Genomic DNA, 27611 nt, shown 5'->3' with positions numbered 1-27611 from the left:
CCCAAAACATGTGTTTTGAGTCCATTTGGTCATTTCTCAGTTCCTAGAGGAGTTCTAAGCATATGGAAAGTGTTAAATAAAAGCTAGCTGAATTAATGAAGCAATAAAATGAGGGCGAATTGGCTGATTCAGAAGTCCCTGAAAAATCTGTATCAGTTAAATATAGACCCCGGTTATCAGAGCTGCATTGCAAACAAAAGCCATGGCCTTCAGATTACTAAGCTGTTATTGTTGGGAAGTGCCGTCGTAAGTAAATGGGTTTAATTCTAGGTCCTCAGCTTGCTCAGTCTCTCTGCTCTATTAGACACAGTAGATCACGACCTCCTTCTTGAAACACTTGATTCGCTTCTAGAAGACCATAGCATCTGGTTTACTCACCCCTCACTGGATGTTCCTTCTCAGTTCCCTTTGTGGGATCTTCCTCCCCTGGATCTCTAAGTGCTGCCCTGCCCCAGGGCTCACTATCACACTTCTCTTCCCCATCTATCCCCTTTCCCAGGGTCAAGATGAGCTCACTCACTCTCAGGGCTTAAAAAGGCAAGCATGCAAGATGTCTACAAAATATCCAGGCCTCTCTTCTCCCCTGAACTCCATTCTTCTGTATCCAACAGCCTATTTGGTATCTTCAATTAGATGTCTAACAGACTGAAACTTAACTTGACTATGGTAGTGGTGGTGGTGGTGTGCCATGGAGTTGGTTCCGATTCACAGCAACCCTGCACAGGGTTTCCAAGGCTGTAAATCTTTATGGGAGCAGAAAGCATCATCTTTCTCCCACGGAATGGCTGGTAGTTTCTAACTGCTGACCTTGAGGTTAGCAGCCTGACTTGTAAACACAATGCTACTAGAGCTTCTTGACTATAACAACTTGACTGTAACAGCCCTTTATTCCCCCACCTAAAATCTGATCCTCTCCATCTATCTCCACCTCAATAAATGGCAATTTCATCCTTCTAGGAGCTCAACCACCAAATCTTGACGTCACTCTTCACTCTTTTCCTTCTCTTCCATCCTACATCCAATCCATACAATCTCCCTTCAAAAAAAAAAAAAAATACATTCAGAATCCAGCCACTCACTCATCCCCACTTCCACTGATAGTACCATGGTTTAAGCCACCACCGTCTCTCGCCTGTATTATAGAACTAGCCTCCTAACTGACCTTCCTATTTCCCAGGCCCCCTGAAGTCTATCTCCAGACAGCAGCCAAGTGAACCTTCTAAAGCAAATTCAGTGATGTTGCTTTTCTATCCTAACCTTCCTCAAAGGTGTTCCAGTACATTTTAAGTAAAATTCAAATCCTCACCACAGTCTACAGGCTCTCCAAATTACTACCTTCTCCAGCTTTGTCTCCTACCCCATTAATCATGGCATTCGGATCAGACCTCCTTGCTGTCCTCAGCAAATTACCATGCCAAAGTGATAATATTGTTGTTGTTATTGTTAAGTGTTGTCGGGTTGGTTCTGACTCACAGCAACCCTGTTATAGGGTTTCCGAGGAACAACTGCTAGGTTTGAACTGCTGACCTTATAGTTCACAGTCCAGTGCTGATCCTACAGCACCACTTTTTTTATGAAACAAAAACAATCATATATACAATCTAAGCATCAAAAAACCTGAAAGTACAGACACAAAATAAGAATAATTTTCATACATAACTTTATTATAATTTTTATAGATGGCTTTATTTTTTTTTCTTGATGTCATACATATTTCTAATTTATATATTGTTGTTGTTGTTAAGTACCATTAAGTCAGTTCTGGTTCATTGTTGTTGTTGTTAAGTGCCATGAAGTTGGTTTTGACTCATAACAACCCTGTATAGGATTTCCAAGAAGTGGCTGGTGAGTTTGAACCACTAACCTTGTAGTTCAAACCAACCTTCCAATACAGTGCTTTATCCCACAACACCATAATATTGTTGTTGTTGTTGTTAAGTGCCAACCAATTTATAGCGACTCTGTATAGGGTTTCCGAGGAGCGGCTGGTGGGTTTGAACTGCCGACCTTGTGGTTCCCAGTCCAGTGCTGATCCTACAGCACACTTCCGTGAAATTTGAACATACTGCTTATGTAATAAGATACACTGTAAAAGCTGTGTATAAAACCTCTTATAATCAGCATGGCGAAAGTAAGTACACACAAAATCTAAAAATAAACCGTATGTGTCACCAGCTTCAGGGCCCCAAATTTCCCATTTCGTAGTCTATTTCAAGAGCGTCATCTCCATTGTGACCTGAACAAGAGGCCCTTTAATCTAAATATAGGCACACTCAGGTTTTTAAATGTAGACTCAGTTGAACATGTGGATGCTACCTGTCTGACCCAAGCCAACGATGCCACAGATGAACAAGCTGTTGCAAAACCTCTGAATCTCTCTACAACATGTCATTTGGTACGGTGGTGTCTTTTGACACAGACCAAGCTATGAAGTTGCCTACAGCGCACAATGAAGGGTTTCAGATGTATTAAGGTTTTCTTCTGCCAGATGCCATTCATCTATGGTTTACTCTTCCAGCAAATATAACTAAAGTACAATTTGTAAAGACAGCTGACTGTGTGAATTATTTGGTCCTGCTGTTTTAAGGCCCTGCACAGCTTAGAGGAGTCGAGAGATTATTTTGAGATGTCTGAGCTACAAAGCACAGGCATAGCATTTGACAGAAGAGAAAGCTGGGACCCAGAAAAGTGAAGTGACTCACCCGAAGTCATATTCCTGGTTTGTGGAGGAGCAGACTCCAGGAATCCTGATGCCTTAATCCGGGGCTTTTTTTTTCTTCAGAATTTAGAATGCTATCTTTGGAAAAATGGAGTAACTAACTAGTCACAATAAAGATGGGTACAACTAGAAATAGCTTCATTTTTTTCCATCTGGGTCCTCAAACTTACCCCACTGGTACACTGATGCCTATCCCTTAGGCTAGTCCTGCATACTTTCAGAATACTTTCAGAACCACCTCACTTCATCAAATAAAATGAAAATTTTCAGGTGTTAAAAAAAAAAAAAATCTCATCTCTGTTCTAATTTCTCCAGAGAAAACATACAAATGGCAAATAAGCACATAAAAAGACACTCAACTTCCCTGTCAATGTTGTTCTTGATAGGTGCTGTCTACTCGATTCTGACTCATAGCAACCTTGCACAGGGTTTCTAAAGATCAGCTGGTGGGTATGAACCGCCAACCTTTTGGTTAGCAGTCCAGTACGTATCCTATGGTATCAAACTGTTGTTGTTGTGAAATGCCATCGAGTCGGTTCCTACCCACAGCGACCCTGTAGAGTAGGGTTTCAGAGGAGCAGCTGGTGAGATTGAACTGCCCACCTTGCAGTTCAAACAGCTTTGCAGTCTGGTGCATTAACCCACAGCGCCACACCAGGACTCCGAACTAGGAATATACAAATCAAAACTGCAATTAGATACCACCTCATATTCACTGTTGCTCTTGTTAAGTGCCATATCCACTGTTGTTAGGTGGTGTCTAGTCAATTTTGACTCATAGCAACCCTATGTACCACAGAACCAAGCACTATTCAGTCCTGCATCAGCCTCAAAATTGTTACAGGTGAGTCCATTGCTGCTCCCAACTGTATCAATCCATCTCATTGGGTGTTTTCCTCATTCTTATTGATCTTTCATTTTATCAAGCATGATGTTCTTCTCTAGGGACTGATCCCTTCTGACAACATGTCCAAAGTATGAGAGACGAAGTCTTGCTATGCTGGCTTCAAAAGAGCATTAGGCTGCACTTCTTCAAAGGCAGATTTGTTTGTTCTTCTGGCATTTCATGGTACTTTCAGTGTCCTTCTCCAACACCGTAATTCAAATACATTAGTTCTTCTCTGGTTTCCCTTGTTCGCTGTTCAACTTTCACACACATATGAGGTGACTAAAATGCCATGGCTTGAGTCCTCAAACTGATCCCTTTTGCATTTAATACTTTAAAGAGGTTTTTGCAGCAGATTTGCCTAATGCAACATGTTTTAATTTCTTGACTGCTGCTTCCATGCATGTTAACTGGGGATCCAAGCAAAATGAAGTCTTTTGACAGCGTCAATCTTTTCTCCATTTATCGTGATGTTATTTATTGGTCCAGGGATGAAGAATTTTGTTTTCTTTACATTGTGGTGCAATCCATACTGATTTTCATCAGTATTTTAAGTCCTCTTCTCTTCCAGCAAGCAAAGTTGTATTACCTGCATATTACAGGTTGTTAGCGAGTCTTTCTTCAATCCTGATTCTTCTTCAGTTTCTCAGATTATTTACTCAGCATACAGACTAAATAAATATGGTGAAAGGATACACTCCTGATACACACCTTCCTAATTTTAAAGCATTTATTATCTCCTAGTTCTGTTCGAACAACTACCTCTTGGTCTATGTACAGGTTCCTCATAAACACAATCTGGAATACCCATTCTTGCTCAATGTTATCCATAGTTTGTTATGATCCACACAGTTGAAAGCCTTTGAATAATCAATAAGGTACAAGTAAACACCTTTCTGGTATTCTCTGTTTTCAGCCAAGATCCATCTGATATCAGCAATGATACGCTTTGATCTACATCCTCTTCTGGAGTCCTGATGTGGTTAAGGATAAGAAATGGATTGCCAACCACAAGGCAGGCTGCTTAAACCCTTTAGCTGCTCCTTGGAACCCTTATACAGGGTCACTATGTCTTGGAGCTGATGCCAGGGCACTAAACAACATCCTCTTCTGAATCAGCTTTAATTGCTAGCAGTTCCCTGTCAGTACAGTGCTGCAGCTGTTTAAAAATTATTTTACCAAAATTTTACTTGCATGTGATAGTAATAATATTGTCCAATGATTTCCACATTCCATTGGGTCACCTCTCATTGGAATGGGCATAAATATGGATCTCTTCCAATCAGCTGACCAGGTAGCTGTCTTCCAAATTTCTTGACATTGATAAGTGAGTGCCTCCAGCGCTGCATTAGTTTGTTGAAAGATTTCAATTTGTATTCCATCAATTCCCAGAGCCCTGTTCTTTGCTAATTCCTTCAGTGCACTGTGGACTTCTTTCTCAGTACTCAGTACCACTGGCTACTGGTCATATGCTATCTCCTAAAATGGTTGAACATAAACCATTTCTTTTTGGTACAGTGACTGTCTATTCCTTTCCACTTCTTTTGAAGCTTTGTGCATCATTCAGTATTTTACCCATTGTTGTTGTTGTTATTAAGTGCCATTGAGTCAGTTCCAACCCATAACAACCCTGTATAGGGTTTCCAAGGAGTGGCTGGTGAGCTTGAACCGCCGACCTTACAATTCAAACTGACTTTGCAGTCCAGCACATTAACCCACAGCACCACACCAGGACTCCTTTTGCCCATAGAATCCTTCACTATTGCAAGTCCAGGCTAGAATTTTTTCTTTAGTTTCCTCAGCCTGAGAAATGCTGAGTGTGTTCTTTCCTTTTGGTTTTATAACTCTAGGTCTTTGCACATTTCATTATAACATTTGAGTTTGCCTTCCTGAGTTGCCCTTTGAAATGTTCTGTTCAGCGCTTTTACATCATCATTTCTACCAGTTGCTTTAGCTTCTCTACGTTTAAGCTTCAGAGTCTCTTCTGACAACCATTTTAGTCTTTTCTTTCTTTCCTGTTGTTTTAGTGACCTTTTGTTTTCTTCCTGCGTGATGTTTCTAGGACTCATCTGGCCTCTGATCATTAGTGTCTGATGCATCAAATCTGTTCTTGAGATGGTTTCTAAATTCAGGTGGGTTATAGTCAAGGTCATATTTGGGCTCTTGTGGACTTATTTTAATGTTCTTCAACTTTAGCCTGAATTTGCATCTGAGCAATTGACTGTCTGTTCCTCTGCCCTTGTTTGACTGATGATATTGAGCTTCTCCACCATCTCTTCCCACAGTTGTAGTCCATTTGATTCCTGTGTATTCCAACTGGTGAGGTCTAGGTGTATAGTCCCTTTTATGTAGTTGAAAAACAGTATTTGCAATGAAAAAATCGTTATTCTTGCAAAATTCTGTCATGTGATCTCCATCATCATTTCTGTCATCATTTCCCAACTACTTACACATTCAAATCACCGGTAATTATCAGTACATCTTGATTGCATGCTTGATCAATTTCAGACTGAAGAAGTTGGCAGAATATTTCAATTTCATTAGCCCTGGCTTTAGTGGCTGCTGTGTAAATTAGAATAATATTAATCTCTATGTGTTCCATTTTGTTTTTGATAACTTTCAGTTTTTTTGGTATGGATACTTCGTATATTTCATATTCCAATGATTAATGAATGTTTGCAGTTGTTTCTCCTCATTTTAAGTTGTGCCCAATCAGCAAATGAAGGTCCTTCTGAAAGCTCTGCTGTATTCACACCATTATGGTCAGCTCTACTTTGAGGAGGCAACTTTTTGACAGCCATATTTAGGTACCTTCCAACCTGAGGGGTTCATCTTCTAGCACTATAGTTGACAATGTCTCACTGATAGTCATGAAGTTTCCAGTGGCTAACCGTTTAGAAATGGTCTGCCTCTCTTTCTTCCTGGTCTGTCTTAGTCTGGAAGCTCCATTCAAATCTGTCTACCATGGGTGACCCTGCTGGCATTTAAAATACCCGTGACACAGGTTCCAGCATCACAGCAACTCACAAGCCACCGCAGTAAGACGAGCTTACAGATGAATGGTGACCATCTCCACAAGGATGCCTATTATGAAGAAAACAACAGGGAAAATAACCAGTGTTGTCCAGGAAGTGGTGAATTTGGAGCCCTCATGCATTACTGGTGGGAATGTATAATGGTACAGATGCTGTGGAAATCAGTTCGGCAGTTCTTCAAAAAATTAAATGTAGGATTACCATGTTGCCCAGCAATTCTACTCCTCAGGACATACCCAAAAGATCTGAAAGCAGGGATTCAAACAGGTATTTGTGCACAAATATTCAATGAAGCATAATTCACACTAGTCAAAAGGTGGAAACAACGCAGCTGACTGGATAAACAAAATGAGTATATGTGTATAATGGAATATCAGCTAACCTGGAAGAAAAAGTCAGTCCTGATTAAAGGGTAAGTCAAAAAGTATTGCTATAAAACTACAGAAATCTGTATTAAATATCAAAATGTGACGGTTTCTTGACTTATCCTTTATCTAGAGGTAGTGTTGGATTGATCCTATAGAGGTACTGGAATCCTAGTATGGCGATATAGGATAAACACTGGACCACAAGGTTGGTTTGAACTGCACGGTTGGTGTTTTGAACTTACCAGCCACTCCTTGGAAACCCTATACAGGATCGCTATGAGTCAGAACAATAACAACCTAGAACTATAGTTCTTAATCAAGGCCAATTTTATCCCCCAGAGAATATCTAGCAACGCCTGAAGATACTCTGGGTCATCACAATTTGGTGGGATAGGGGAGGAGCAGCGGGGGAGGCATGCTACTGCTATCTGGTGGTAGAGGTCAGAGATATCGCTAAATATCCTACAATGCACAGGGCAAGCTCCATTATAAAAATTACCCATTTGAAAGTGTCAATAGTGCTAAGGTTGAGAAACCCTGCTATAGCATCTCAAGACACGAAGAACGTAGTTCTTCATGGCTCCCAGGGTTAGGAGAGCAGCACAATTCTATGGCTCTTTATGACCGCAGAGACACTGGATTCTTTGAGGAAAATGCAAGCTGCCCTTGCCATGCGAACTCTGAACGACAATAACAGGGATACTGTTTTTAAGTAGGCAGTCCCTTCCTTTGATCTGCATTCAATTTAACTTCAATGTCCTCTTCTCCTAGATGGAAGGTGGAAGCAAATCTAGAGCATAATGGTGCGGGACCAAGTCTGGGACGAGGCTATAGGACTTACAGAGTTGATACTCACACCCCTCAGAGCTTCATTTACTTGAGAAAGAGTGCATAAGCATAGAAAAAGGTTTGAAACACTTAAAAAAAAAACTTGTAACTTCTTAAATCAGTAAGGTTTCAAGCTACTTTGAAAAAGCATGAAATTATTCTCTCTGCTTCCATTATTTTCATTCTTTCTGTTCACGCTGCTCCATCCCAAAAAGATTACAAGGTGGCCAACTTTCCCTGGGGTGCTGACTCAATGTTCCCACATCAAGCTTATAGCAAATCTGGATTCTAGAACAAGTTTCAAGTTGGGAGGAAAAAGACTTTCAAAAGGATCCAGGAAAATTCTAATATTTGGACAGTTAACCGGTATCAGTTGAATTCCTACTATATGTAAAAGCATCGTGTTAAATGCTAAAGGAGATCTTTGTAAATGTACAAATCACAGCTGGTGTCCTTCAGTTATCTATAATCTGCTTGAGACAGAGCGGCTCTGTGCCCAAAGAGGAGATCTGACATGACAAAGCAATCTGGGCAGGTGCAGCCCACTCTTTCTCTCCTTTGGTCCAGAAGGAGGGCAGAGCAGGAAGAGGTGAAGGTGATCCACTAGGAAGAACCACGCAAATCGAGGCTCAGAGTGCCGGGGGAGTAAGTAAAGCGGGACTAGGTCACAGAGGTCTTGACTGCCAGAGGAAAGGGTTAGGGTTTCATTGTAAGAAGTGTATGAAGTTATCCTCAGTCTCTTGCCAACAGCCTTGTGTTGTTACTGCTCTCAGGTGCCCTTGAGTCAACTCCAACTTTTGGAGACTCTATGTGTAACAGAAAGGAGCTCTGGTTGCATAGTGGTTACGAATCAGGCTGCTAACCTCAGAGTCAGCAGTTTGAAACTATCAACTGTTCTGTGGGAGAAAGAAGAGGCTTTCTGCTCCCATAAAGATTTACAGCCTGTACAGGGTTGCTATGAGTCGGCACCGACTCCACAGCACGTAACAAAAACCACAACATGTGTAACAGAATTACATGGTACCCAGTCCCGTGCCATTGCATGGTCATCAGTAATTAGACCATGTTCTCATGTGACCCGTAGGGTTTCACAGACAAATTTTTGGAAGCAGATCCCCAAGCCTTTCTTCCCAGTTTGTCTTACTCTGGAAGTTCTGTTGAAACCTGCCCACCAGGTTGGTGGCATAGCTTCCAACATCATAGTAACATGATGTTGGAACACAGTAACATGATGTTCATGGCATCGTTTCCAACATCATAACATGCAAATCACAAGAACATGACAAGCCTATGATATAGCTACTCTCCTTGTCATTTTACTGATGAGGAGACTGAGGTACAGGGGGTGCTACACTGAACATCACACAGTGCAAACCTTACGCAGAGCCCACATTCTGAACTACTTCAGCAGATTGCTTCTTTTATTTTCCTATTTTCCTTTCCTTTTTTTAAATCAGCTTTACCAGAGATAAAATCTCACATCATACAATTCATTCATTTAAAGTATACCGTTCACTGTTTTGGCCTCCTGGTGTAGCATCATAAGATAAGCACTGGCCTGCGAACCACAAGGTTGATAGTTCAAGCCCACTAGCTGCTCCTCGGAAATTCTATACAGGGTCACTATGAGTCGGGACCAACTTGATGGCACTTAACGGCACACAGCAACAGGGCATTTCATATCAACGGAACCAGGTAATATGCCATCTTCTCTAACTGACTCCAAGGCTCATCAGTTGTAGTTACTATGTATTAGTGCTAAATTCATTCTTTTTTATTGTCCAATAATACCCTGTTGTCTGACTGTTGTTAGATGCAGTCAAGTCATTAACAATCCTATGCACAACAGAATAAACCACTACCAGGTCTTGTGCCATCTTCACAATTGTTCTGTTTGAGCCTACTGTTACCACTGTGTCAGTCTCTCATGGGGGATCTTCCTCTTTTTTGCTGACAATCCATTTTACCAGGGAAAGGTCCTTCTTCAGGGACTGGTCCTTCATAATAACATGTCCAAAGTAAAGAGATGAAGTCTCACCATCTGGGTTTCTAGGCAGCATTCTGGCTGTACTTCTTCCAACACAGATTTGTTTGTTCTCCTGGCAGTCCATGGTACTTTCAATGTTCTTCTCCAACATTATCAACCAAAAGCATTGATTCTGCTATGGTCTTCCTTATTCACTGTCCAACTTTCACATGCATATTAGGCAAGTGAAAATACCATATCTTGGGCCAGGCACACCTTAGTCCTCAAACTGGTATGTTTGCTCATGAACACTTTAAATAGGTCTTTTGTACCAGATTTGCCTAATGCAATGAATGCATCCTTTGATATCTTGACTGGTGCTTCCATGAGTGTTTATTATGGATCTCAGCAAAATAAAGTCAATCTAGTCTCCATTTATCACGATGTTATTTATTGGCCCAGTTGTAAGGATTTTTGTTATGTTTACATTGAGGTGCAATCCATACTGAAAGCTGTGGTCTTTGATCGTCATCAGTAAGTATTCTAAGTCCTCTTCTCTTATAGCAAGAAAGGTTGTATCATTTGAATATCACATTCTTCTTCATATAATCCAATTTCTTAGATTTGCTCGGCATACAGACTAAATAAGTATGGTGAAAGGATACAACCCTGGAATACACCTTTCCTGATTTTAAACCATTCAGTATCCCCTTATTCTGTTCAAATGACTGCCTCTTGGTCTTATACAGGTTCTTCATGAGCCCAATTCAGTGTTCTGGAATACTCATTTTTCAAAATATTATCCATATTTTGCTATGATCCACACAGTTGAAAGCCTTTGCATAGTCAATAAGGCACAAGTAAAAATCTTTCTGGTATTCTCTGCTTTCAGCCAAGATCCATGTGAAGTCAGCAATGTCATCCCTAGTTCCATGTCCTCTTCTGAATCTGGCTTGAATTTCTGGAAGCTCCCTGTCAATGTACCGCTGTAATCAATTTTGAATGATCACCAGCAAAATTTTACTTGCATGTGAATTAATGACATTGTTCAATGATTTCTAAATTCCGTTGGGTCACCTTTCTTTGGAATGGGCACAAACATGATCTCTTCCAATTGTCGGGCCGGAAAGCTGCCTTCCAAATTTCCTGGTATAAGGAGCAGCTCCAGTGCTCACGCAGCAGTTTGTTGAAAGATTTCAATTCGTATTCGTCAATTTTTGGAGCCTTGTTTTTCACCAGTACCACTGGTTCTTGATCATATGGTACCTCTTGAAATGACTGAAAAATCAACCAATTCTTTTCTCACAATGACTCCATGTATTCCTTCCATCTTCTTTTGATGCTCCCAGCATCGTTCAACATTTTGCCCAACGAATCCTTCAGTGTTACAACATGAGGCTTGAATTGTTTCTTCATTTCTTTCAGTTTGAGAAATGCTGAGCATGTTCTTCCTTTTTGGTTTTATAACTCCACATTGCATCATAATGTTCGACTTTGGCTTCCCTTTAAATTTTTCGGTTCGGCTCTTTAAGCTCCTCATTTCTTCCATTTGCTTTAGCTCCTCCTCTGCACTCAAAAGCAAGTTTCAGTGTTTCTTTTGACATTCGCTTTGGTCTTTTCTTTTTTTCCTGTCTTTTAATGACCCTGTTCCTGAGGTCATCCCACACCTCTTCTGGTCTTCAATCATTAGTGTCAAATGCATCAGATCTGCTCTTGAGATGGTCTCTAAATTTAGATGGGATGATTCAAGGTCATATTTTGGGTGTCATGCACTGGTTTTGATTTTCTTCAGCTTCAGTCTGAACTTGCATATGAGCAATTGATGGTCTGTTCCACAGTCTGCCCTGTCATTGTTTTGACTGATGGTAGGGAGCGTGTCCATCCACTCTTCCCACAGATGTAGTCAATTTCATTCTTATGTGTGCCATTTGGTGAGGTCCAGGTGTATGCTGTTATTGTTAAGTGCCATTGAGTCAGTTCTGACCCATAACAACCCTGTATAGGGTTTCTGAGGAGCAACTGGCGAGCTTGAATTGCTGATTGTGTGATTCAAACCAACTTTGCCGTCCAGCACATTAACCCACAGGGTCACATCAGTCAACCTTTTATGTTATTACGTCATTGGTCTTGTAAAATTCTATCATGTAACCCCTAGCATTGTTTTTTATCACCAAGGCCATATTTTCCAACTACTGATCCTTCCTCTTTGTTTCCAACTTGCATATTCTAATCATCAGTAATTATCAATGCATCTTGATTACATGTTTAATTTCAAACTGAAGAAGTTCTTTAGTTTCATCACTGGCTTTAGTGGTTGGTACATAAATTTGAATAATAGTGATATTAACTGGTTTTCCGTCGTCTTGTTGTTGTTAAGTGCCCTTGAGTCAGTTTTAACTCATAGTGATCCTATACAGGGTTCCAAGGAGCAGCTGGTGGGTTTGAATCACCGATCATATGGTTAGTAGTCCAGTGTTTCCCTATAGTGCCACACCAGGTGTCCAGCTTTCCTTGTAGGTGTACAGATGTTACTCCATCACAGCCTTTTACTTCAAGACAAATCTTGTCGTGCGATTTCTCTTTTATTTGTCGCTCCTGGCATGATAAATCATATTCAAAATGGCCAATGCCTGTCCATTTCGGCTCACTAATTCCTAGGACAGCAATCTTTATGCATTCCATTTCATTTGTGACAACCTGAAACATTCCTAGTTTCACACTTGTACATTCCACATTCCAATCATCAGTGGATATTTACAGCTGTTTCTCCTCATTTTGAGTTCCACCTCATCAGCAAATGACGGTCCTGAAAGCTTAACCCCATCCATGTTGATAAGGTCAACTCCATTTTGAGGAGGCAGCTCTTCCTTAGTCTAATTTTTAATGTCTTGAAACAAGGGGCTCATCTTCTGGCACTATATCTGACAACATTCTGTTGCTATTCATAAGGTTTTCAGTGGCTAACCATTCAGAAGTGGTCCACCTCACCTTCTTCCTAGTCTGTTTTAGTCTGGAAGCTCTGCTGAAACCCACCCACCCTGCGTGAACCTGCTGGGATTTAAAATACCTGTGGCATAGCTTCCAACAATGATGGACTTGAACCTGTCGGCATTGTAGGATACGGCAGGACGAGGCAATAGCTCATTCTGTTGTATAAGATGGTCATGAGTTTTGGAGTCAATGCAAGAGCAGCTCTCTATCCATCTAACAGACTATATAAATTAGTTATTTTGTTTAGTATTCCTCTCCCCCATGGAATGAAAGCTCCAGAGGATAGGGATTCTGTCCATTCTGTTCATTGCCTAGTGCTATGGAAAGCCTAGATCTGCAGTAAAGATGGTCAAGTCCCTGTGGCAAAGGGATGGGATTAACTCATGGCTTGTGAGTCATTTTTAAGATAAAATTAACACCCTTGTTAAGGTTATCACCAAGGAGAGAAAGAGACTGATGAAAAGCAAGTATTTCAAAGTAAACTGACCTTGAACTTGTTTTGTGATTCAAAATTGTTAACATGGAGAAGAAAGAATCTTCTTGAATCTTCCTAGCAACCTCACACTGTTTGTTCTTGAAAGCCCCTATTGTGGGTTCTGATGTGGAACTGTAAAAGCACTAGACTGGTAACTTCAAAGTCAGCAGTCAAACTCACCAGCTGCTCTTGGAAACCCTATACAGGGTCACTATGAGCCAGAACTGACTCGAAAACACACAACATCAGTAACTGTTAGGGCAAACAATGAAACCCCTAAAATGCAAAGGGTTCTGGGACAAGATGGCAGAGCAGGCAGCTGCACGGAGCTGACCCTCTGCAACAAAGACATTGGAGACCAAGTGAAACAAATACAGATAGTATCCTGGAACCCTGAGCCTCAGAGGAGATGACAGAGAGGTGGATAGAGTGGAAAAGGAAGCCGAAGAGGAGCCATGAGAGAAAAGAAAAACAGGCAGGCTGTCAGCTGGTGTGGAGTGGCGAGGCCACCTTGAGTTTTTGCACGTAGTTACAGATACAGTGGCCTGTAGGCATAGGACGTGGCTGGGAGTTGAGGTAAAGGAGTACAATTCTCTCATCATGCCCTCTAGTAGCCAGAGGTGTGGCCAACAACACCCACTCCTGCACAGCCTCAACTCTGCCTGGAGTCTGGCAACAGGATAGCATCCCTGTTTCTGGAGGCATGTGAACCCACTATGAACTACATCACAAACATAGAACCGCGAACTGCCTTCACACTTCCGGTCTCTAACACACCTACCAGGAGGCAGATGGGAATACCTGAGAATACACCAATATACACTCATTAATTAAATATAAATCATTAACAATTTGCGATATGCAGATGATACAACCTTGCTTGCTGAAAGTGAAGAGGACTTAAAATACTTACTGATGAAGACCAAAGAACACAGCCTTCAGTATGGATTACATCTCAATGTAAAGAAAACAAAAATCCTCACCACTGGACCAATAAACAACATTCTTATCAACGGAGAAAAGATTGAAGTTGTCAAGGACTTCATTCTTCTTGGGTCAACTATCAACACTCATGGAAGCAACAGTCAAGAAATCAAATGATGTATTATATTGCATTAGGTAATCTGCTACACAAGACCTTTTTAAAGTGTTGAGGAACAAAAATGTCAGCTTGAAGACTAAGGTGTGCCTGACCCAAGTCATGGTATTTTCAATAACCTCATATGCATGCGAAAGCTGGACAGTGAATAAGGAAGACCATAGAAGAATTGATGCTTTTGAGTTATGGTGTTGGAGGAGAATATTGAAAGTGCCATGGGCTGCCAAAAGAATCTGTTTTGGAAGAAGTGCAGCCAGAGTGCTCCTTGGAGGCCAGGATGACCAAACTTCATCTCTCATACTTCGGACATATTGTCAGGAGGGACCAGTCGCTGGAGAAGGAGATCATGTTTGGTAAGGTGGAGGCCAGAGAAAAAGAGGAAGACTCTCAGTGAGGTGGACTGGCAATATGGCAGCATCAGTGGGCTCAAGAATGGCAACAATTGTGAGGTTGACCCAGGACTAGGCAGTGTTTCGTTTTGTTGTGCATAGGATCGCTATGAATCAGTACTGACTCGATGGCACCTCACAATAACAACAACAAATGACACCACAAAGTCTCGCAGAAAACAGATAATTGCAGCTTCTGTAAAGAAACAAGACAGAGTACTTCAAACAAGTAACCAAAATACAGTCAGTCAGAAAATATAACATGAAAAATGGTACCAGAAATACCTGATACGGAATTTTAAAGAATGCTATTTAAGCACATTCAATGGAGAAAGATAAACAAAAGCAAGGAGAACATAAAAAGAGAATTTTAGAAGAATTTGGGAAAACACTCCAAGAATGATATACCAAAATAAATTAAAAAACTAGAAAACATACAAAAACAGCAATTAGAAAGTCAGAAAATTAATACTAAGACTGCAGAAATAGTACATTGAAAGCGCAAAGAAGCAGAATTGAATCAGCAGAAGGCTGAATTAATGAGCTTGAAAGCAAATCTCTCAATCTTCAAGAGAAACAATCAGAAGCAAGAAACTGAAAAATCTGAAGAGAGACTAAGATTTATATGGGATACTATCAAAAGGAATAACTTAATGTGATTGGAATCCTAGAAAGAAACAAAAATAAATAAATAGAGAATATTGTCTAAGAGATGTTGGAAGAAAACTTCCCTAACATGAAAGATGAGAAGACAGCCATCCAAGAAGTTAAACGAACTCCAAACAGGTTAGACCCCAAAAGTAAATCACCAAGACATATTATAATAAAATATTTCAAAACCAAAGGCAGGAAAGAATCCTGATAGCGGCTCAGGAAAAACAAAAAGTTACCCACAGAGGAGAACCAATAAAACTAACTTCTGATTTCTCAGCAGAAACCACACAGAGAAGAAGACTGTGAGATGACATTACATAAAACTCTGAAAGAAAAAACTGCCAACTAAGAATCATATACCCAGTAAAATTGTCCATCAAATGGTGGTGGTGAGGTGCCATGGAGTCAGTTCTGACTCATAATGACCCTGTACAGGGTTTCCGAGGCTATAAATCTTTATGGGAGCAGAGCATCGCATTTTTCTCCCGTGGAACAGCTGGTAGTTTCAAACTGCTGACCTGGAGGTTAGCAGCCCAATTTGTAACCACTAACGAACGCTACCAGAAATTACGACTTTTTCAGAAAAACAGAAATTAAAAGAAATTTGCAAAAAGCAGACAAAAAAAAACTTACAAAAAATACTATATGGAGTTCTTTGAACAGTGAGCCAACAAGAACAGACAACAACCTGAAACTAACTGACATGATGATATAATTCAGAATTCAACCCAGATATGTTTTTGTTTGCCATCAAATCAATTCTGAAAGCAACCCTGTACAGAGTTTCCAAGAAGTGACTAGTGGGCTCAAACTGCCGACCTTGCAGTTAGCAGTTCAGCACGTATCTTAGAGCGCCACATCAGGACTCGGATATGGAAGTATTTAAAATAAAGCAAACCTACAAGATTGCAAACAAGAAACCAAAGATGCCAGTTTGTTAGAGAGGAAGCCCCTCCCCCAGTTAGCTTCTGTAAAGATGAAAGGAAAATCACCTGAGGGTGGGGTGAGACAATGTAGTAAACAGGGACATAGGGGATGGAGAAGAAACCTGTATGCAGTCCCCTCTCTGTGGGGTACATATTCTTTTTTGAGAGTCTCCAAAAAAGGACACTCCAGAGTCTACCCCCTTTCCCAGTGGCCTGATCCACTCTTTCCCTAGAAAGCGCCACAACAACACACAAGCCATCACAGTACGACAAACTGTCAGATAAGTGATGGGTTGTGTGGTTATATGATACTTATTTGAGCTTCTCATCAGTTAATGGACATTTGTGTTACTGTTTCCACTTTTGGCTATGAGGAATCGTGCTGCATTGAAAATTTGTGTACAAGTATTTGTGGGTATGTTTTTAGTTCTCTTGGGTATACACCTAAGCGTGAAAGTACTGGACTACATAGTAACTACATTTAACATCTTATAGAATTGCCAAAATGTTTTACAAAACATTTGCATCATTTTACATTCCCACTAGCAATGTACAAGAACCCCAATGTCTCCTCAACAACACTTGTTATGGTTCACAATGAGGCTGGTTCATGAGAAACAGGAAGGGGTAGAGCAGAGGAGACCATACAGAGATGGGGCACGGTTAGGAAGGAATTGCCAACAGAGAGAACATTTCAAGGAGCTGAAGAAGTCAATGGGGTCGGATGTTGCTAAGCCATCAGGAACGAAATCTGAGAAACAGCCACTGGGTTTGTGATTCGGCAGTCACAGATGACCTTCAAGAGTTCTGTTTCAGAAGAGTGAGGAACAGAATCCTTCATAGGGTATCAGGCAGGGAGTGGCAGCAGATAGAATACCAGGCAGCAATTGACTGGGAAAGGACAGTGAGTAATGGAAGACAAATTTTCAAGCATTTCTTTGGAGACAGTTCCCAAAATAATGGAACTTTTTTTTTTAAAGTTGTGGGATTGCATTGTTTCTATGGGCAAACTTGCAAATTTTAGTTGTCATGGTTAAAGGAGAATTTTCAGGCATCCTACATTGTTTTGGGTTTTAAAAATGCATTAAATTCAGGTAAAAAAACAAACAAACATGTAACGATTTCAAGGAAAATCATTGTGGGAGGGAAAATTACTACATCTTATACGAAGGGGCTTCAAAAAGTTGTGGAACAACCGAATGAAAAGATGATGGAATTTGTCCTCCACCTTTTTAAAGCCCTCTGGTACACTGCACTGGCTGACACAGGCAGTTTGTAATCTAAACAAGAAAGTGCAAGGGAGTCACTGATAAAGCAAAACTCTCTTTAGACACGGTTTCAGCTAATAGAGGGGACTGTAGAGGACTGCCTTTGGTATTGCTTGAGACTGAAATCCAGAGAACAGCTTACTGATTGCAGTATGGATTTTCAAAAACCTGAATTGCAGAGGGCAAAAATACTTATTAAAATTCTGTGTCTTAATGAGCTTTGGGAACTGGAGTTATCAGTACCATTTTAGCTTTTGACTGGTTCCTGTTACAAATCGAAAGCAGTTCTAAGGAGGCTGCATTTGTACCTCTCACGGATGGTAATTCAGGCTGCTAAGAGAAACGTCAGCAGATCAAGCCCATCAGCCACTCAGAAGGAGAAAGATGAAGCAGGAGAAAGATGAGGCAGTTGGCTTCCACACAGATTTACAACCCCGGAAATCCTACAGAGCAGTTCTACTCCTATAGGGTCACTATGAGTAGAAATCCAGTTGATGTTAATGGGATTGTTTGGTTTCGGGCAGTGGGTTCAGTAGAATTTTCACCTTCTGTGCTGGGCAGCCAAGCTAGATTCCTGCAGAATGCATGGCTACCACTTGTCTTCCAGTGGAGACTATTGGGTTATGGTGATGCTGAATGGGTTTCTGCAGAGCTTCTAGACTAAGAGACTAGGGAGAAAGGTCCAGGGACTACTCTGAAATCCAGCCAGAGGGAGAGAAGGAGATGCCTCTCTGTGACTAAGGAGCAGTTTCTCTAAGACTTCTTCCCCAAACTAACAACTCTCCAACATGACAGGATACTCAAATCTAAAAATGTCCTAAGGTTGACTGCTATTCTGGTTTTGATAAGTGCTGATGAGTTGGTTCCAACCCATAGTGACCCTGCATAGGGTTTCCTAAAAGTGACTGGTGAACTTGAACCCCTGACCTAGTGATTCAAACTGACTTGGCAGTCCAGTGCATTAACACAGAGCGCCACACCAGGACTCCAAACCTGGGGTGCAACCCCGGTGCACAATCGGTCAAAGCACAGAATGTTTTCCTATAAGGCCTAGGAGTTGGGTGGAGGTGTCACAGCGGGTGCTGGGGAGAGAAGCCCCTGATACATCAGTCAGAATGTCAACCAGTCCAAGAACTACTGCAAACGGCTGTTGCATACCATCGAGTTGGTTCCAACTCTTAGTGACCCTATATAGGGTTTCCGAGCATGGCTGGTGGGTTTGAACTGCTGACCTCTGATTAGCAGTCCTGTGTTATCCTACAGCACCACACTAGGGCTCACTGGAAACAGTTGTGGTTGTTGTTATGTGCCGTGGAGTCAGTTCCAATTCACAGCGACCCTATACAGGGTTTATGAGGCTGTAAATCTTTACGGGAGCAGAAAGCCTCGTCTTTCTCCCGCGGAACAACTGGTAGTTTCAAACTGCTGAGCTTGTGGTTCGCAGTCCAATTCATAACCACTACGCTACCAGAAGATGTCTGAAAAGTCACTAGGAGTCTGGGTGATGCAAATAATTTACACTTGGTAACTAAGTGAAAGGCTGTTTGAATCCACCCAGCTGTACCATGGGAGAAAGGCCTCACACGCTACTTTTGTATAAGACCAGTCATTAAAAACCTTATCGATCTGGGTAGGTAATGAAGGTCTGTGAAAGAAAAAACTGAAAGCATCTGTAACTGGTTTCAAATTTAAAATAAAATCCTAGGTGGAAAAAAACAAACCAAAAAACCTTATCGAGCTCAGCTCTACTCTGAGACATGTGGGGTCATCATGAGTTGGAAGTGGCAGTGAGTTTGAGGCCGTTCTGGTGAGAGGACTCTCAGACTGTGATGCTGCTGATGGGAGCGTCTTACTGAAATATTGCAGACACGCGGGATAAATGCTTTGGCAATGAGCGCTCACATCCAGCTGAAATAAGGAAGTCATAAATTACTGCTGGTAGTACAGAGATTAAGATGCCTCCGTGAAAAGTCGGAGTGTGTGTCCATAGATTCCTTTCTAGGGAAAGAGTGGCTCAGGCCATGGGGAAAGTGGGTAGAATCTGGAGTGTCCTTCTTTGGAAGCATTCAAAAAAGAGTATGTAGCCCAAGAGAGAGGAACCTATATAAGTCTCTTCTTCATCCCAGACCCTCTCCCCTTGTCCCTCTTACTGTCTTGTCTCACCCCACACCCTCAGGTGACTTTTCCTTTCATCTTTACAGGAGTTGACTGAAGTTTTCTTTCTCCAACACCAGCTCAAAAGTAACACATGAACTCTCCCTACTCTTCTCCACTTTCCTTGCTGTTTCCCCCCCACACATCAACCCTTTGCATTTTTAGGAGTTTTACTGGAGTCCTGGTGTGGTGCTGTGAATTAATGCACCAGATTGTAAAGCTGTTTGAACTGCAAGGTTGGCAGTTCAAACTCACCAGCTGCACCTCAGAAACCGTATATAGACACTATGGGTCGGAATCGACTTGACGGCACTTAACAACAACAACAACAGCTCTGGTAGAGTAGAGGTTATGAGTTGGGATGCTAATCTCAAGGTCAGCTGTTTGTAACTACCAGTCGTTCTGTGAAAGAAAGATGAGGCTTTCTTCTCCCACAAAAATTTAGTCTCAGAAACCCTATACAGGGTCACTATGAGTCAGAACTGACTCCACGCACACAACCACCACCTGCCTCCACCACCACTGCTCACCCTAACAGTTGTGGTTGTGTACCTTTGAGTCGGTTACAACTCATAGTGACCCTGCATATAGGATTTCCGAGAGCAGCTGATGGGTCTGAACTGCTGACCTCACAGTTACAAGTCCAACATCACATCAGGGCCCACAGCGTCACATCTGTGCCGTTGAGTCGGTTCCGTCTGCTGAGGAACAGCTGGTGAGTTTGACGCATTGACCTTTCGGTTCAAACTGACCTTGTGGTCCAGTGCTGATTCAACAGTGCCACATCAGGACTCACAGTAAGGGTTATCAAAAACAAAAAGTGTGAAGTTGCTAGAAAGATTCAAGAAGATTCTTTCTTCTCCATGTCAACAATCTTGAATCACAAAACAAGTTCAAGGTCAGTTTACTTTGAAATACTTGCTTTTCATCAGTCTCTTTTTCTCTCTTTGGTGATAACCTTAACAAGGGTGTTAATTTTATCTTAAAAATGACTCACAAGCCATGAGTTAATCCCATCCCTTTGCCACAGGGACTTGACCATCTTTACTGCAGATCTAGGCTTTCCATAGCACTAGGCAGTGAACAGAATGGACAGAATCCCTATCTTCTGGAGCTTTCCTTCTATGGGGGAGAGGAATACTAAACAAAATATCTAATTTATATAGTCTGTTAGATGGATAGAGAGCTGCTCTTGCATTGACTCCAAAACTCATGACAATCTTATACAACAGAATGAGCTATTGCCTCGTCCTGTGGCATCCTACAATGTTCAAGTCCATCATTGCTGCTACTGAGCCATACAGAATGTTGTTAAGAGCCCTCGAGTCAGTTCCAACTCAAAACGACTGTGTAGAGCTTTTACAAGAAGCAGCTGGTGAACTTGAATTGCCCACCTTGCAGTTCAAACTGACCTTGCAGTCCAGCACCTTAACCTGCAGCACCACACCAGGACTCCACATTGCTTGTTAGAAACTGGTGAGTGCTGGGAATAAAAGCGAGGCAAGGTGGAGGACAAGAGTACCAGTGGGAGGCAGTGCAATTTTAGAGGAGTGGTCAGGAGAGGCCTCGCTCAAGAAGTGACACTGGAGCAGAGTTTAAAGGAGAGGGAGGAGCAAACCTTGGGGAAATATGCAGAGAAGCAGTCCCAGGCAAAGACCCTGAGGTAGGAAAACAACAAGGAGGCCAGGGTGTCTGAAGAACAGGATGAGAGTCCAGACAACTCTGGCGCAGAAAACATGGTTTTCTAACCACAGAGCGATAACAGAGAGTCCAGAATTTGAGGCACAACAACCTGGGTTTGAATCTCAGCATTATGTATCTTGGGCTCTCCTCTCCTCTTTTATAAATAGCTGACACCAAGGATGGTTGCAAGGAGTTAAAGGCGATATGGAATGTGAAACCGTCTACCTGGAACGCGGTACATGCCAATTTCTATCCAACATATCTCCATGAGTTCCCTTTCTCTCCCCTAGTTATAAAGCTTCTGTCCCCTAACTTTCACTGAGGTAGAATAAGGGATGGCTACAAGAATGTTTGAGTCCCTGGATGGTCCAACCAGTTAATGTGGTTTCGACTGCAAACAGAAAGGTTGGAGGTTTGCATCTAAGTGGGAGGCACCTTGGAAGAAAAGCCTGGTGATTTTTTTACTTCTGGAAAAACTCAGTCATTGAAAAGACTATGAAGCACAGCTCTCCTGTGACACACAATGGGTTGTCATGAGTCAGAATTCATCTGAGGACAACTGGCTTTTTGGTGGTGGTTGTTATTTTTAGAAGAATGTCATTCAAGGCCCTCTAAGAAGTCCAGGATATATTACCAAACGCAAGAAACAAATGGCAAAACAGTATGCATCTATCGGAATGTTGTTGGCAAACATTTTAGTATCTGCATCAAAAACCTGGAGTATTCTATGGTAAGACTATCAAAGATTTTGACCATTGACTCTATTTCTGGACTGTTTGAAATTTTCCAGTGAACGTGCATTGCATTTGCAAATAGAAATTACCGTATAGACTGAAACTGACATAGGAGAGGTGACTTCTTTGCCCTGCCTTACATTACTACTGAATAGCCCCCATCCCACTACTGACCCACACACCAGGCAGTGAGCAAAACAGAGGAAATCCCGATCCTCTGGAGCTGTTAATCCAAGGGGAAGAGACCTGGTGCAATCCATCAATCCCACTTTAAAAACAACTAAAATTAAACCCACTGCTATCAAGTAAATGCCGACTCATAGCCACCCTTTATAGGGTTTCCCAGGCTGCAAATCTTTACAGGAGCGGAAAGCCTCATCTTTCTTCCACGGTTTGAACTGCTGACTTTACACTCCCAGTGCTTATCCTATAGCGACACCAGGGCTCCCTTATGTCTTCTATATGAGGAAAATACCCTCACATCAGCCAAACCTATTGCTGTTGCATTGACTGAAGCCTGGCGACCCTATGTATGCAGAGTAGACCTGTACTCCATAGACTATTCATGGTTGTGAACTTTTAGAAGCTTTAGATTGTTAGACCTTTCTTGTGAGGTACATCTGAGCCGTTTTGAACTATCAACCTTTCTGTTAGCAACCAAGTGCTTAACAGTTTGCGCCTCTCAGGGACTCCATGGGGAAACTGAGTGCAAACAGGGTTAAACGGAGCTATAGAGTTCTCAGATGAAATCTGGACTAAGGAAGGAGGAGACATGATGGGTGTGCCTGGCCAGCATCTAAGAACTCTGATTTGTTTAATCTGGAAAGGGGATGAATTAACGAGTAGGTTGTGAACCATTTTTATTTAAATAAAATTAAATCCTCTGTTAGGACTTCCAGCAGGGAAAGAAAAAAGAGACCTATGAAAGTCAAGTATTTCAAAGTAAACTGATGAAGAACTTCTTTTGTGATTCAAGATAGTTGAGGGGAGAGGATACCTTATTAGATTGAGGGGTACCATAAAGACAAGTTAAGGAACCCAGGTAGCATAATGGATTACAAATTGGCTGCTAGCAGAAAAATCAGCAGTTCAAATCTACCAGCCATTCCACAGGCGCTGCTCCTGTCAAGATTTACTACCTCAGAAACCCTCCACAGGGTCACTGCGAGTCGGAACTGTGCCTGGAAGGCATACAACTTCCACCATCACTCCCATAAAGACAAATCACATCTCAAAACTAAGTACTTCAGAAGTTCAGTGGAGGAAAGAAATATACCAGCTCGGAGTCCTGGTGTGTTGCTGAGGGTTGATGCTCTGGACTGCAAGGTCAGTTTGAACTGCAAGGTCAGCAGTTCAAGCTCACCAGTGACTTCTTGGAAACCTTATACAGGGTCAGGTTTACTTACTAATGAATTCAAATATGCATCACAATTAGGCACTGCTTTGAATATTAGTTACAGGGTTTAGAAAAAAAATCCACTTCCTTCTTTCCATTACCTCACCCCTCCACCTCCCCACCCCCTCCAAAATAGTGCCTATTGTTATTATGTGTCGTGTTGGTTCAGACTCATAGCGACTCTGTACAGGGTTTCCGAGGCTGTAAATCTTTACGGGAGCAGAAAGCCTCATCTTTCTCCCAGTGGAACAGCTGGTAGTTTCGAACTGTTGACCTTGTGGTTCGCAGCCCAATTCGTAACCACTACGCTACCAGAGATCCTTAAAATAAGTGCCTAAGTGTCCATAATTGCCCAGATGGCTTTTCTGAGTTAAATAGACATACATTTCACTGGGGGAAAACTGTAGTCCAGAAACATCCTTACATTCCCTGAATTGACCTTTGCACCAAAAGGGAGGTGGTGATTGGTGTTAAGTGTGTCCCGTGGGTTCCAACTCACAGTATCCCTTATAGGGTTTCCAAAGTTAGATCTGCATTAAATAAAATCTTGCTTAGATGGGAGAGATCGATTTCTTGGATGCTTTTCAATTATGAGGTTCCCAACTGAAGAAGGTAAGGATGCTCTTCATAGGAACACCCACTTCCTCCCCAGAAATGAAGTGAGGCCCTCTCCTTGCTTTTTCTTCTGCTCCACCAAGTAACACTGGGACCCAGTTAGTTTATCTGATCAGAAATTGGAAATCTCCAGGCAGAAAGACTAGATCTCTGCATTTCCATAAGCACTAGAGAATGTGCTCTTCCAAGATTCAAAGTGTTGTTTTGTGAGTCAAGACAGCTTTACTGTCAACAAATAAGGAAAAAAGTCACATCATCACGTTCTAAAACTACTCATATAACCTTAGGAAGAAAACAGAGCGCCTACAAGGGACAGTCTTTATATTTTCTACCTAAAATGGTTCATCAATTAAAAACTGCATTTTACATGGGATATAATTTTCAAGTAACTCCTCACTTACCTATAGCTCTCTCATGAATATCTCGAATATGTTACCTGAGTGCAAACTGTTAGTAGCCCCATCGGGTGAATAATCTGTTGATGCACTTACACTGTTTTTCACTAAATCCACAAGAACTGCTAGAAAGGTGTGCTGTCGTTGTTAAGTGCTGTTGAGTCAGTTACCATCATAGTAAGATTAGATGATGTTTCCTAGCTGGTACGGATTCCTTCACCTCATTCAGGAACACAGACATGAAGTGTGATAGGCAGTGGTGTTCTCATGACTAGCAGTGAGATCAGACAAGACGATTGGGGTGGAATGTGATAAAGAAAAAATATGAATGATTCATACTATCCAATGCTTATATATTTTAAAGGTTAAAATGTGGAGGGAAACAACTTTTTGTACTTAACTGCTTGTTTGGGAAAGTTTCAAAGACATACACTATGGCCCCCATTTTTTATAGGCTGCCACCTCAAAAACTTCCACATGCACTCATCCGGGAAAGTCACAAAGGTTCCTATGGAATCTATAAAATGGAAAACTGAATCCAAGCCCATATACTCATGCATCCATTTGATCTTTATGAAAATGTAGACAGACCCCTTACCACTGGCAATCAGAGTGGAATTTGGATCCTAAATCTGTCCCTGACTGTGTGACCTTGGGCAAGTTAACTAACCTTTCTAAGTCTTATCATCAACATGGAGCTAATAGGTTTGTAGTGAGGATTAAATGAGACCAGATAAGAATAGCTTCTAGCTCAGTACCTGGTACATATGAACCTTTCAGAAACAGGACTTTCTCACCATTAAAGGTGGCATCCTGACTACGTTTTAGAAGTGCTTACAGTCCTGCTGCCAAATCCCAACATCTTGGGATGACCATTTTCATTCTGTATTTTGAGATCTTACAATTCTTTTACCATGATATTTTGAAGAAAAAAAAAGAAAAGAAAGAAATGAAAGCTAAGCAGTTACACACCATCCCACTTTCGGGCTATTGCTCAAAAGCAAGGTCAAAAGCCAGGGAAAGAGATACTATACATTACAGAGAAATTCAATCTTTAGAATATGATGTTTGGGGTGTGCGGAAAATGAGCAAATTATCATTTTGATCCATAATATATGGGCCATCAAATCGTAAGGTTTTATTTGAAAAGAAACAAGAGCTTACCAGCGTTAAGGAGGATGTTGCTGGTTGTTGTTAAGTGCTATGGAGTCAGTTCCGACTCCTAGTGGCCCTGTATAGGGTTTCCAAGGCTGTAAATCTTTGCAGAAGCAGAAAACCTCCTCTTTCTCCCACAGAGCGTCTGATGGACTGGAGCCACCAACCGTTAAGTTTGCAGTCCAGTGCTCATCCTACAGAGCCACGGAGCTCCCTAGGGAGGACAGAATGAACAAATATGGGCCTATCCTTATTGGTGACTATGTAACAGGAATTGGTGGGCTGAGTTATGTATGTGGGGGGGCAGTTTATGGGGTCTAACTTCAACAGGTGGCTAGCTTTAGTCATCTTCAGATGCAAAATTTTAATGAGTTTGAGTATGCAAGTCTTGGGGATTCTGTTCAAGGCCTCTCATTTCAGCAATCTAGAGGAATAATTTTTTCTGTTTAAGCCTCCCTGGTAAGTTAGCAAGCAGGCAACTGTCTGCTATAGCTTGCCCCTGTCCCCTGAATGAGATCTGGCCTGATGGTGAATACCCACCATCCTTTCTTGATAGCCCATCCTGTCGCTGTGGCGCCTCCCGACAAATGGGGGAAGCCCACTAGGAAGTGGTCACGACCAACCAACCCACAAATCTCCAGGGTATGGGATTTCCACCTCAAATCCACGTCTGAAAACCAAAAATAGGAGGGAGTTCGCTTGACACACTGCAATGGGATTTCCCCCAGCAGCACCCCCCCCCCATCACATACACACACACACACACTCCAAGCTTGCATGTTTTATTAATAAATGCAAGATGGCCCACGGAGGCAGAGAATAGGAGGTAAGGCATCTGCAGCTGGACCCGAACCAGGGCAGTTTGCAAAAAATAAATAAGAGGCATGTGACAAGTAGCAGGTCCCCAGTTTGGAGCTGAAGCCCTTGGCTGCCCCCACGCACCTAGGCTCGCTCGCCCCTGCCAGCCAGCGGGGATGAAGGTCAGTGGTAAGATCCCAGCTCTCCCAGGCACGCACCCTTGCAAACCTTGACCGCCTGCCCCGGCCACAGGACCTGGGCAGCGAGGCGGGGGAAGCCCGGCCGCGGCCGCCTGCGAGCATACACATACCTGCTGCCGGGGCTCCGGATTCGCTCGGTTCTGCTGCGGCGCCGGCCGCAGCTCGCGCTCCCGGGGCTCCCCTCTCCGCCCCCCGCCCCCTCGCGGCCCCGCCGCTCCCTCCGCCCCTCCGCCCACCGCGCTCGGGGACGCGCGCGCGCGGCCTCGTGCCGGCGGCTTTCCCGGGCCCGCGCCTGCGCCCTCGCCTCCAGCCGGCCGCACGCGCAGCCAGGAGGCTGCGGAGCTAGGGCGCCGCTGTTTAGGATACGCCGGCCTCGCAGGCAGGGGGCTGGGACCCTGGGTAGGGGTCGGGATCCGGCTAGAGGCAGCCGCCAGAGCTGGAGCGGAACGTGTGGGCTTCATCGTGTGGGTGAGGGAGTTGCCGGGCCCACATGTGTGCGTGTAGCGAGCGGAGGGTATCACGAAGGGAAGGGAGGTCAGCGGTGCAGAGAAGCAACAAGTGCGGAACCAGGGGGACCCTAAGGCAAGCAAAAGGTCCCAACAGGGGATTTTTGTACAACAGAGAATAGGAGCCTCCTTTTGCATTGGTGCAGCGCTTTGCAGTTTCCAGAGCTCTTTCCCAGCGATGCGTTTCATCCACGCACAGCACCCTGTAAGGGGACCAACGGCAGGCGTTGCTCTCTGCACTTTGATGCAGGAGTAAGCAATTCAGCGAATTGCCCAGTTTTTTGTCCACTGAGGGGAAAGTACCTCTTTCGGACCCAAGTTATTACTAAACCAGAAACCCCTGACTCCTACTCCCCCTGATACCTCAGGGT

General features: G+C 42.6%; 1 protein-coding gene across 1 annotated transcript in view; it reads right to left on the bottom strand.

Moving 5' to 3' along the window:
• The window catches only part of LOC102823983 (chromosome unknown open reading frame, human C15orf27), a 187790-nt gene extending 160595 nt beyond the window's left edge, over positions 1-27195 (bottom strand). The window contains exon 1 of the mRNA XM_006866559.1: positions 26753-27195. Coding sequence (XP_006866621.1) covers positions 26753-27195 — 443 coding nt within the window. The remainder of the gene's footprint in view (positions 1-26752) is intronic.
• Positions 27196-27611: the final 416 nt, after the last annotated feature.

This window comes from Chrysochloris asiatica, unplaced genomic scaffold (assembly GCF_000296735.1).
Source record: "Chrysochloris asiatica unplaced genomic scaffold, ChrAsi1.0 scaffold00092, whole genome shotgun sequence".
Lineage (NCBI taxonomy): Eukaryota > Metazoa > Chordata > Mammalia > Afrosoricida > Chrysochloridae > Chrysochloris > Chrysochloris asiatica.
This window is presented reverse-complemented; position numbering and strand designations above follow the sequence as displayed.